The sequence below is a fragment of the Microtus pennsylvanicus genome, chromosome 3 (genome assembly GCF_037038515.1).
Source record: "Microtus pennsylvanicus isolate mMicPen1 chromosome 3, mMicPen1.hap1, whole genome shotgun sequence".
Classification (NCBI taxonomy): domain Eukaryota; kingdom Metazoa; phylum Chordata; class Mammalia; order Rodentia; family Cricetidae; genus Microtus; species Microtus pennsylvanicus.
Window position 1 is genome coordinate 71,335,108 of NC_134581.1, and position 12,599 is coordinate 71,347,706.

At 47.2% G+C, this 12,599-nt stretch overlaps 1 protein-coding gene across 12 annotated transcripts in view; it reads left to right on the forward strand.

The window, feature by feature from the left end:
- The window catches only part of Ncam1 (neural cell adhesion molecule 1), a 294,019-nt gene that overhangs the window by 251,681 nt on the left and 29,739 nt on the right, over positions 1–12,599 (forward strand). For 6 of the 12 annotated variants that reach the window (XM_075965976.1, XM_075965980.1, XM_075965978.1 and 3 more), the window contains 6 exons: positions 1,241–1,391; positions 1,792–1,976; positions 2,315–2,411; positions 2,737–2,907; positions 4,385–4,516; positions 5,640–5,654. In XM_075965976.1, coding sequence (XP_075822091.1) covers positions 1,241–1,391; positions 1,792–1,976; positions 2,315–2,411; positions 2,737–2,907; positions 4,385–4,516; positions 5,640–5,654 — 751 coding nt within the window. The remainder of the gene's footprint in view (positions 1–1,240; positions 1,392–1,791; positions 1,977–2,314; positions 2,412–2,736; positions 2,908–4,384; positions 4,517–5,639; positions 5,655–12,599) is intronic. The other 6 variants (XM_075965984.1, XM_075965979.1, XM_075965981.1 and 3 more) reach the window with 1 other exon arrangement.

The window sequence follows — 12,599 nt, forward strand, 5'->3', positions numbered from 1 at the left end:
AAAGAGATGCAGAGAGCTGTAGGCACAGATGGTTTTCCTTGGCCCTTCCCTCCCTTGTTGGAAGCATGTTTTAGCTCCCAGATACAACTCAGATAACTGAAGCGGACCTGATCCAAATGGTGCAGATCACTGGTAGTAAAGGGACTTTGTGCCAGAGATCTGCTATCACTGTTGTGCAAGGCCAGTGAGATCTCTCTTTTCAACTTCCTGGACTGACTGACAAAAGACATTGCAATTCTGCCTCCCAGGCTTCCGATCCAGCATGTTGACAGAAACTCAAGTTATATCATTTAATTCTCTGAAGACCAAACCTGATACCTTGGCAGATGTAGTACTTGCCTCTCATCCATCTCTACTAAGAATCTTGTGCTGGATTTAATGTGGTGTCCCAGCTTGCACAAAATAGGGTTCTTCTTCAGAACTCTGGCCCAGGGGCACATACCTAGACCCTTGGAGGGCTGGCTCCCCTTTTGCTTAGAATGTCAAGGAGGGAACCCTTGCAAATTCTCTACTAACCATTGCCTAGGGATTGTGTGCTCATTCATTTCTTGTGAGTCTGGAGACTCAGTAAACTAATGGCAGTATCAAAGACTAGAGATGGTTGCAGGCTTTGGTACAAAGGATCCTGGATGAGTCTAGGACTCTCTTTGCACTGTATTTTGAGAGAAGACTTTCAGCTCAGCAGTGCCTGAGCTTTGACTTGTTTCCCCATTAAGAATGATGATTGTCTTGCTATCAAGTGTCCAAGGAAGAGACACAGCTACAGGAAGGACATTCCTTGCCTAACATTTGGGTCATGGGCATTCCCTAGTACACATTCACACACCGTGGACCTGGGTGTGGGGGAGTCAGACTAGAGAGGAAGGACGGGGCAAGTGCCGGTTCCCCAGGATCTCAAAAGGCAAGGCCTTGCTGGAATTTGTGCCTTGCTGAAATTTCTGTGCCATCCAAGACTTTTGCTTCCATTTTAATACATCTCGAACTAGTCTTGGGTGGCCTTACTATGCTCCAAACTGATCGAGTCCCATTTTCTGTTTGAACTATGGTAAAGCTCCTGCTCTGTTCCCACACTCTCCCCCATTATGAAATAGGTGAAGTGAGATTAGAAGTTGACATAGAAAGGACACTAGAGACCGGTCACAGACAAGCCATGACCTTGTCTCCTAGACCCACGCTGCTCTAGCTGCCCCTGCCCTCTGCCTCACCTCAGACTCTGATGCTGTCCCTTTCCTCCTGGCAGACTCTGGATGGACACATGGTGGTCCGCAGCCATGCTCGTGTGTCCTCCCTGACCTTGAAGAGCATCCAGTACACAGATGCTGGAGAGTACATCTGCACTGCCAGCAACACCATTGGTCAGGACTCGCAGTCCATGTACCTTGAAGTTCAATGTAAGGAATGGCCGGGGAAGGAGTGGGTGGGTGAGGAGCCGTGAAGGATCAGGATGCTGGAGACCCAGGAGCTTCAGCTTAACTAGCAAGTTCCATCATGTTCATTCCCCGAGGCTGTTGGTCCTCAACTGTTCCAGAGCTATGCCCCCACGTACACATACACACACACACACACACACACACACACACACACACACACACACCATCCCCAAGCTAATCATCCATGCTGAGTCTTCTCAAGCAGAATATGGGGACACATGAATTCCAAATGTCCCGGAGCTCTACTGGTCTAAGAACCCCGTATACTTTGGGTCATGCCTACCTTCCCAGTGCCAGAAGACAGGCTGTGGGTCTTCCAAGAAGTGGTAGCTGTTCTGATGGGCATTGTTATTCATTTCAGATGCCCCCAAGCTCCAGGGCCCTGTGGCTGTGTATACTTGGGAAGGGAACCAGGTGAACATCACCTGTGAGGTCTTTGCCTACCCAAGTGCCACAATCTCCTGGTTCCGAGATGGTCAGTTGCTGCCAAGCTCCAACTACAGCAATATCAAGATCTACAACACCCCATCTGCTAGCTACCTGGAGGTGAATTCGGGTGTGGAAAAGGGCAGGGCGAAACATGTGATATTGGGAGGGTTCCCATCACTTCTCCTGCTTCCCTGGCATATTCTGAACTGGGGAACATTGAATGAGGACGAAACTAAGCCTTTATCTAGGTCTTCATCCTCAGCTTCACTGGTCATAAACACTTGGGTAGACTGGGATTGGCAAGTGGAATGTGCCTCTCCTCTGAGCCACTGGGTTCTTTCCTCTGGGGTTGATAATATCACCAGATTTATCCTTTCCTAACTGTATCTAAGAAACAAAAATAAGTGTGGCCATCCATGGGACATTTGTAACCCGTGGGGTCATTCCTTCTACAGGTAACCCCTGACTCAGAAAATGACTTTGGAAACTACAATTGTACGGCAGTGAACCGCATTGGGCAGGAGTCCTTGGAATTCATCCTTGTTCAAGCAGGTGAGTGCCCTTCAATGCAACTTCCATAGCATCCCTGCCCTTTCTGGCCCATCCTGTACACTTTAAGATACCAGTGAAGGGGCAGAAGACAGATCCAGGCTGTGAAAAGTCAGATGGTCAAGAAACAGGAAACCACTTAAAGGATGAGAATCTAACTACAGGTTGGGTTGAGAATTTGAAGTGCACTGGGGAAGTAGAATCTCCAAAATCAGAAATTGTCACTATTAGATAGGGATGCCCAAGAGGGAGCAGACGCGTGGGATATATTTCAAAGTGTAGCCTTGGGCCACATACATGACCTGGGCGTCTCTATGAATTCTCACAGACACACCGTCTTCTCCATCCATCGACCGGGTGGAGCCATACTCCAGCACAGCGCAGGTGCAGTTTGATGAGCCAGAGGCCACGGGTGGAGTGCCCATCCTCAAATACAAGGCTGAGTGGAAGTCTCTGGGTGAAGAAGCATGGCATTTCAAGTGGTATGATGCCAAAGAAGGTGAGTCCAGCACATACCGTCGAGTTCTTAAGACCTTTGTTGACCATGTAGGTAGGGGTACGGGCAGGATGTCACCGTCTGTCATCCCATCCAGTTTCCTCCGGAACTAGGAACTCTCCAGCTAGAATTAGATTAGGGTCATGCTTCCATAGAGTTGGTGGCCTTCTGTCCCTTGCTGCTTCAGACCTCATGACGTCACCAGGGCAGGCAGAACACCACAGATGCCTCCTAGACAGAAGACCTAATTAGCTGGTGGGGAAAGTGAACGCTAAGCATCTCTGCTCTGCTCTCTGCTTCTTCTCTGATGACACCTGGCCATCCCAGCTTGGTGTCTGTCCCCAGGGACTGTCATGTACTGATGGCAGTAGCCAGGCCAGCAAGATGATGGACCTACTTTGAACCATCCCTGTTTTATCTTCCAAGTTATGTCAATCCAGTGATGCCTTTCAAGATTAAAGATTAATCTCTCTCATCTCTCTCTATCTTTTTCTCTCTCTCTCTTTCCCTCCCTCCCTTCCTCCCTCCCTTCTCCTCTCTCTCAGAGTTAGCATCAAATATCTTTCCTAGATCACTCTCCACCTATATTTTTTGACCCTGAAATTCACGAATGGGCTAGCTGAGCAGTATGCATCTGTGATCTCTGATCCATCTGTCTCTAGCCCCCCAGTGCTGGAGCTGCGGCGTATACCTCCACCCCATCTTTTACATGACTTCTGGGGGATTCAACTCAGGCCATCATGCATGAGCAGCAGACACTTCACCCACTAAGACATCTCCCCAGCCCCCTCTCTTTTAAAATATCACTTCCACTTATATGTTAATTATGGTAAAAATACACATGAAATGTGGATTTAATCATTTTAAGAGTACAAGTCAGTAGCATTGAGTCATAACCATCACCTCTGTCCATCTTCAGAATATTTCCATGTTCTAATTCCTTTCTCTACCTCCTCTGGTCCCTGGTAACAACCATTCTCTCTCTCTCTCTCTCTCTCTCTCTCTCTCTCTCTCTCTCTCTCTTTCTCTCTCTCTCCTTTCCTATATCCCTCCCTCTCTCCAGATTATCATCCTAGGTACCTCATGGGAGTACCTCATATGCTCTTTGTCCCTTTGTGTCCACTTATTTATTTAAACCAAAAATGTTCTCACAGTTCGTCCATATTGTAGCACAAGTCAATGTTTCGTCTGTCAGGCGGGGTAAACATCCCATTGTTGGTCCTCGCTACATCTCATTGACCCATTCATCTGTCATACAATACGTCACCAAGGCTGCTTGTGACTTTGGACTCTTGGTAACACTCTAGGTGTGAACATGAGAGTACAGGTATCTGCTGATCTCTCGCTTTCACGTTTTCCACAAGTTTGCCAGGCAATGGTTGTGTGTGATTTTATGACGACCCACCCTACTGTCTTCCACAGCACTGCTTTTCCTGTCCACGGCCATTCTCTTTTAATCTGTCCCATATTCTCACCACAGCCAACATGGAAGGCATTGTCACAATCATGGGCCTGAAGCCTGAGACAAGGTATGCGGTCCGACTGGCGGCCCTCAACGGCAAGGGCCTGGGCGAGATCAGTGCAGCCACTGAGTTCAAGACACAGCCAGTCCGTAAGTACAGCCAGATCCTCTGTCTCTTCCCCACGCTCACCCTCTTCCTCCTTTTCCTCAGGGGTAGACAGGGACCCTGAGTTGTCCCTATCCTAACTCAGAAGATAGCTTTTGTCATTTGGGTCCTCATGTTCATAGTGCCCCTGCTTAACTCTCTGGTTCTCAGGGATGGCTGATCTGCAATCCATTCATCCTGAAAATGGGAATAAGACACTGTCCTCATGGACGGCCCAGTTTGTTAGAATAGCAGCCATGGGCCACGGCTGATTAACTATGGTGAAGGGCTGAGGGAAACACGCAGGGCATCTGGAAGGAGTTGAGAGAGTTGCCGTTTGAACCGGGCCACAGAAGCCCCTATAAGCACCATGTAACTCGAAGGAAGATAATAGAGACTGTGACTGTTCTTGTCATTTGTACTGGGACTTCTGATGCACTGGCAATACGAAGCCATAGAGAGAGAAAAACATAGAAAAGTCATGTCTGTGAAGAGGAGCAGGTCCCCATCATCCCAAAGGGGCCCTGGACTTACCTGATTCTTCCCCCCCCCCCAAGATGACTCCTCAGACCATCTGTGCCTCAAGGACTCTTTCAGGCGAGCTGCTCTCCCCAGGTTCTGCACAGGGCCGCCTCTAGCTTCTCTCTGTCATTCCCTCTATCCCCAAACCATGCTTGCCCAGCTTAGCCTTCTTTTCCTACAGCAGCCAGGCCCAGCCTTGCCCTAGCCGCATCCCTCTGCTGTCCACATTGCTGCCCCACCAGGTTCCCGGGTCACTCCAGCTGAAGAAGATGCTGTAGATAGAACTGGTCTCCTGGGTGACCACAGAGCTCCAGGCTCTCCGTGAACCTCTGATTTAATCCACACATGAGAACCCTTTGCTTCCTTTCCTGGGAAGCCTGGGAGCCTACAAACAGACCACCTTAACCTCTTCCCAGCGATAGCAGAGCTGTTCTCATCCTCCTCCTGCAGGGAGTGTTTCTTTCTGTTTGAAGTAATTTGATAATTTAAGTTTCAGCTCCATGTGCCCTGTGGATTCCGTTCATTTCTTTTACATCTTATTTTTTTTCCCCTGGGTCTGTCTCTTGGCTTTTCTTTTCGTCTGTGTTCCATCCATGGGAAATGCAGATAGCCCTCCTCCACGTAAGTGCCTCTTCATACCTCATTACCTGTTTCCATAGTGTTAACATCTAGTTCTAGTTCATAATTTAGTTCTGGCCCTCTTTTTGTTCCCTAGAGGCTGAAGTAGATGATGCTGTCTGAGCCCTAACCACACTGACCTTAGTCTAGCTGTGCCTTTGTTAACCTACATAGGTTACTCCGAGAGGCTAACACTACTGTTCTAGAGCATGCAACTTCCGTGTCTTTTGAAATTGTGCTTATTTATTAATTCTTGTGTGTAGTAATTGCTCTGCGGAAAAGATAAGATTGGCTGAACCGAGCATGGTGGAAATCTGCAGATGGTCTCCGGGTAATGAGCTCATAGCAGCCCCTCACTTTTAGCCCTGGTACCAGAGGAGTGACATCTACCTCACAAGGACCCTGTCCCAAAGAGCTGAAAATTATCTTCCGGTTTGCTTTTAGGAAGTAAAGGGATGGAGCATGCATGCTTCCTGGGTTATCTGTTAGGTGGTAGGTGCAGACGGGCAGAGTCTTCTGGTGGGGAGCCCTTGTTGAGGTCGCCTACAGAAAGGTGTCTCTCTACATTGTGTCCTGCAGGCGCTGTCTGTAGTAAAGGTGGAGAGGGGCCAAGCTCTAGGTTCTTGTCAGCTCTCTTCATCAGCACTGGTTTACTTACAGTGTATATTTCCACGCTGGGAACAGACTAACCTGTTAACTTAGTGACTACCCAGTGGAGCATAGAGAGGGAGAGAGTCCCCCATGGGGATGACACCCTAATTATATAAACTGACATTAGGGGACACCTAGAACAAGGGAAACAAGGGAGGTGGCGGCTGCTGCAGAGAGTAGAACTGGCCTGTCCCCTCAGCCCGCTGAGACACCCAACTCCCAATGTCACTTTGCCAAGGTTTGGCTCACTCTTCCTATGCTGAGCTCCTAGAGAACAGAGAGAGGAGGCACTTGACAGGCCCGGAAGGAAAGATAATCAGGAAGCTGTTCGCTGTTCTCAGAAAGCAGCTAGGTCCTCCAAGGCACCCTGGGAAACTTATATTTATAAAATGTACTCTGAAATATTGCAGCAACAGCAGAAACTAAGTAGCTGAGTATGGATGCCACACCGTCAGCCAAGTTGGTGTCTGACTATATCAGCTAGGAAAGGCATCAGAATCGGGGCCTGTGGGCGTGAGGGATGCAGGTTGGGAGCAGTCGGGTAGGACTGACAGCTCTGCCCCAGGGGAACTAAGGAGAGAAGCTCTTCCTTCTGGATCCTTCCAACCATCCTCAGCTGCATCCTCCAGGCCCTTTTCTACAGGAAGTGATCACTAAGCAAGGGCCAGCTTTGCTAGGTTGGAGAGAGGGAGGCCTGGCTGAGGCTTGCTGGTGACTGCCTTCTCCCAGTGACTACAGCTGACTCAGAGGAACCGCTCTGACCTCAAGGTCACAGTAGTTTCCTTTCATTGCCAGCTTGGGCCTTATGAAGATAGGGTTGTTGGGGGTGTAAGTTTGCTTCTTAATACAGCAGAAGGTACTTTTTAAATCATCTCAAAAATTACATGTTTAATTGCGTTTTTTTTATTTTAGTTTTAGTTGTTAATTTTTTTAAAAAAGGAAGCCACCAGACTTGGTATTTTGCTGTCAGTAGTGTGAAAGGGGATGATTTATGGGGACGCTGAGATCCTCTAGAGAAGCTGTGACAGGACAGCAATTAGCATGAAAATCAGTTTTCTCAATCATATAATAAAGGTACGGTTTAAAGAATTAATAAGCATAGGCTTTAATAAGCATAGTCCTAACCCAGCTTCTTGGGAGGCATAGGCAAGAGGACCATAAGTTCAAGGCCAGCCTGGGCTACAGACAGAGTTCCAGGCTACCCTGGGTAACTTAGTGAGACTCTGCCACAAGATAAAGTGTAAAGCGAAAGGGCTGGTGACATATTTCAGTGGTAGAATACTTGTCCAGTCTATGTAAAACCACAGGTTCAATCTTCCATACAGGCAGGGACAGAAGAAAGAAACAAGGGAGAAGGGAAGGAGGGTGGTTAAGAAGGAAGGATTAGAAAGCAACCTTATTTTTGACAAGCAGAAGTGAAGTGTAATCGTAGACGCTTGTGCAGAATTATTGGCGTGGTGGTTTGGTAAACATGGAAACAGTACCCTTTCTGAAGACACCTCAGGAGGGGTCTTTCCTTGCAACCTCATAAGCTTTCCCATCACTGAAGTGCAGGTCTGGCCCAGGGGTATCCTACCACTCAGGCCCATTCTGAAACAGGAGACAGTGGGAAGATGAGGTCAGCCTACTCTTGGTACTGTGAAGTCTCAGTAAGGCGTTCTCTGGGTCCTCACTCCCACTTCTCAGAAGACACTGAAGTTGCCTGAACTCAGATAAAGAATCCACTGAGCTGTGTGTGCTGCCAAGCCTGAGCTCACCCACTGGCACTACTGCCCTGTGCTATAGGACTATAGGTGTATATACACAGCCTGACCTGGGGCTCTGGAGTTGGGACCACAGTATAAACCCTAGCCCCAAGAGAGAGAAGGCACAGGACCAGAAGTTAGCTGCCAAGCCCCTAAGATGGAAGGTCTTAGTTGAGACCAGTGTTTGACATTAACTAACTGTTGAAATTCATTGAGATCTTTCAGTAACAGAGTTGCTTTCTTGGCTCTCTAGGAAACCTCTGCACAGTCAGGGGCATAGGTTTATCAGAAGCAGAGATGAGCAGGCAAAACTAGCAAAAGCTGTTAGCTTGTAAAGGACCAAGGCCTCCCAGCTGCCCAGAGAAGCAGGGTGTAGCTGTTTGAGGGTCCTCTGGCCGGGTCCAGTGCATGGAGGTGAAAAGAGAGCCCTGACACTAAACAAACCTCTAACCGGGGGAAGCTCTGCTGCATGTGTTTTCAACTTCAATGTGTGTGGACTCAAAACCCTTTGCTATCAAGCTGTGATCTGCGCCTCGGGGCTGCTTCCCTGCCAGGACTGCTTGCATGAATCCATTTGCTCTGTCACTTGTAGAATCTCATGACTTGGATGGTACTTTTGATTTTGCTTCTGCGCCGAGAAACAAGAGTATTTCAAGGTGTAGAGGTTACATGTTTTTTAAAAGAGGTGTCTTAAGATTTTTATCTCAAGATATATATATATATACACATACATATACACACACATATATGTTTTATTGTCTCTTCTGTGACACATGTGAGGACTCCTTAAATGCATTGTAATGCATGTGATTAAAATCATAAACTATCTATCTGGCCTTTCCCAAATAATATGAACAGTGATGTATTTTGAGCCACACACCCACACCCACACAAAGAAAATGTGAGAGAGACCTTTACCTTAATTAACCGAGCCACCTGTCCATGAAAGTTTAGTAACCAAGATGCTATGACTTCCTGCACAGTGACTCTGGGCTTCACCAGATAACTTTACCTAGAAGGTCCTGGAAAACCAAGCCCTGGGCATTGGTTCAGCACTGCCACTAGGTTGATGCTTTTCCATTTTACCACCGAGCTCTCAGAGGGAACTTTGTTATTGCTGAAGGACAGCTTCTGGATATTATTCAGTCAGATGGCAAAGATCCATTCAGTGCCCCAGTGTGGCAGACACACAGTCTCTAACCATCTCCATGGTAAAGGGCAGTTAGGATGGTTTGTAAGGACCCTGTGTCCTTAACATCCTTTTCCTCTGGGAGAGCAGGACTGACCCTGAGTATTGTCTGTCACCCTCCTCCCTAGCAGCATAAACAATCACTTTCTCTAGGGAGGATTTTTGGAAAGCAGCCATGTTTCCAGAGGCTTCTGTATGAAAACTGGCTGTCCCCAGACATTGAACATGGCAAATGCCGTCTCATTCGGTTATTGACGTTCAAGAGTGAGATGTATAGGTTTTGCTATATGTACCAGGCAATAGGTGGGGAGGTGCTTGGTCAGTAAGTTGCTTGTTGTACAAGAGCGAGGACCTGAATTTGATCCCTGGCACTCACATAAGAAAGTCATGCACACACGACAGCATGGTGACCCCAGGGGGATGTAGAGACAGCAGGATCTCTGGGACTCGCTACCGAGCTGTCGGCCTAGCTGAATCAGTGAGCTCTAGGTTCAGTGAGAGACCCCATCATACAAAAATAAGGTGGCTGAAGACAGAAAAGGTGGCTCACGGGTATGAGCATGTACTACTCTCACAGGGGACTGGAGTTAAGTTCACAGGATCCGTGTCAGAGAACTTACTGCATGTGTAACTTCAGTTGTAGAGGATCTCCTGCCCCCTTTTGGTCTCCTCAGGCACCTACACTCATGTGCACATACATAAGTATCTATGCACACATACATGCAATTTAAAATAAAATTGTTTTTAAAATAAGTTGGAAAGCAATTGAGGAAGACACAACATCAGCCTCTGGCCTCAACCCATACCCACATAGGTGTAGCTAAGCATCTGTTAACATAAACATGTAAACACATGCAATGTAGTGCCCATAGACACATGCCTATATATAGATGCACATATCTGGAATGTGACATGAAAGCCAGTCTTTCCTTATTAAAGTTCCCATGAAGCTGAGGCCCAGGTGCCAGTCCTCCTGCCCCTCAGAGCTCACGGGCACTGGTGATCCTGCCCAGGTGGCTGTGTTCAGCCAAGGTCTGAGGCCTCTTCAGACAGTCCTGGCCAATTCCTTACCTGCATGACAGACTTAACAGCATCTTGGGTCCTGGTTTGTACTTAAAATAGAGCCCTGCATACTTTCCAATAATGTGCCAGTCACCCGTGCCGTGCAGTTTTTCTCTTTCCAACTTCACGTCTGCTCCTCATACCAGCACCCCAGGATGGCTACTCCTATTTTTTCTTTCAGTTCAGCATCCGTATGCTTCCAATGATCTATTACTCCTTTTTTTATTTTAACCATCATTTTTCTTTCTCCAGTGGCTCCTGCTAACTCTTCCACCCTTGTTCCATTGTCTTCACGAGCTAGTGAGTATTGCTTTCCTCACCCGGGTCCCTGCAGGTGGCTTCCCACCCACCAGTCTCATCTGTCTGGGGTGATCTGCTTCAACAGGTGATAATTCGGCTCTGGCAAGGGAAAGTCACATCAGGCTTTAAAAGAAGCAAAGGGAAAGAGAAATAGGCCCAGGGCCTCTCAGGGCAGACTAGAGAAGAGCTTTGCCCTGGGGAGGAAGCCCTGGAGACAGCTGCTCTGGGGCTCTGGTAGCCACACACTTGTGATGTGATTCCCAGAAGGCCAGACCAAAGCCAATGTTTGGAAAAAGCCAAAGGAATTTACCAAGAAAAAAAAAAAATCTGCCCTGCCTGCAGGGTCATATACAATGCTTTGAGGTGTTGTGTTTTTACCCTTTATTTTGGTTGGCCTTACGCACTGAAATTAGAGAGTGAAGCCTGTAGCTTTCGCCACATCCATACGTGCATAGACGTCTCATAAATATTTGTGGGAAAAATAACAGTGCCTGCTCACAGATGTGCCTGGCAACCGGGATCTGCACAAATTACTTAACCCTTTCGAGTGAGGCTTGCTGATCTCTGTCCTAAAATCAATTGATGAGTCAGTCAGTCCTCCCCAAACCCTACAGAAAACAATGAAAATTATAGCATTTATTAAGCTCTCCTTTGCTCTCCCTTGATGGGGTCACTGACTCAGTAGACCATGAGCTAGGCCATTGTTGAAGAAGGTAAGCCTGGCTCCTGACACTCGCTTCTTTTTCCTGCTCTGTACTTTTGTCTCTTGACTCCTGAGGCATGGAGAAGGCTCCAGGCCTTCTACTCTTTGGAAATTTGAACTTGTCTTTCTAACAAGGGGATGGGGATAGGACATTAGGTGACCACCATGTGACTGGTATAATGCCAGCATCAGCCCAGAGCAGCACACAGCAGCATATCCTTCATGACTGGATTTATTCTCCTTAATACTGCAGACACCCCCAAACCAAAGTCCCTCTTCCTGTCATTTCTAATAAGAGGTATTCCCACCATCTCAATCCAAGCTATGGACTGTAACCAGGCTTCGAAACCAGCCTGGCATTGATTCCAATCTTTGTTCTCAACCTTCGATCTATAACTTCATAACCACAGATGAGTCCCTTGGCATGCCCAGTCTCGGAGCTCTTATTTCTAAAATGAATGATAGATTCCCTTTTACTGTATGGATAATTGTGGGAAAAAATATGATTTAATCAAAATACGCAAGACATAGTATCCATAATTGAGAGATCCAGTATCTTGTGCTTCATGAGTTATTTGTCAGCAAAATCTCTTTTACTCTCTCTAAAATATTTATATTAATACTGATAAATCAGGAAGGCAGGATGAGTGACTGTCCCCCTGTCTCTGATGCATATATATGTGTATATATGTATACATACATGTATGATATATATATGCATACACACATGTACAGTTTGTTATTATGGGTATTTAAGTTTTATCTCTCTTCTCACCTTTTTGTGCCCTTCCTGTCCTTCATGTTCCCATAGCAACCTGGCCTCTTCCTGTCCTTCCAACCACAGACCTGTCTAGTGAGTACAGAGCCTGGCTGCTCTGGGCAGCGCCTCTGATTGGATGTTTGTAGTAGAACAGACTACAGTGGTGACTGCATGGAGGCTCACAGCCTTGACCGGCTTTCTAAGCATGCTGTCTGTTTGGCCAAAAAATAAATGAAGCCCCACCAAAGGAATAAGGAGTGATTATTTGGAGGATAGTCTATGCTTGAGGAGACTTTTCCAAAGAGGCACTCCTGTTAAAACAAAAGAAGACTAGGAAAACCGAGATTTTATTGTCCCTGCCTCTGACATGTATGTGCATGTGCGTGCACACACAAACACAATAATAACAATAAGACTGAGAGTAAGGAAGAACCCAGAGGAGGAAGGGCTGCTCAGAGAAGGGTGGAGGGGGCTGTGCCCCTGACAACGTGGCTGCCCTTGTCTCTCTGCAAAGTACGCAATTGAAGGAGTCTCCGCC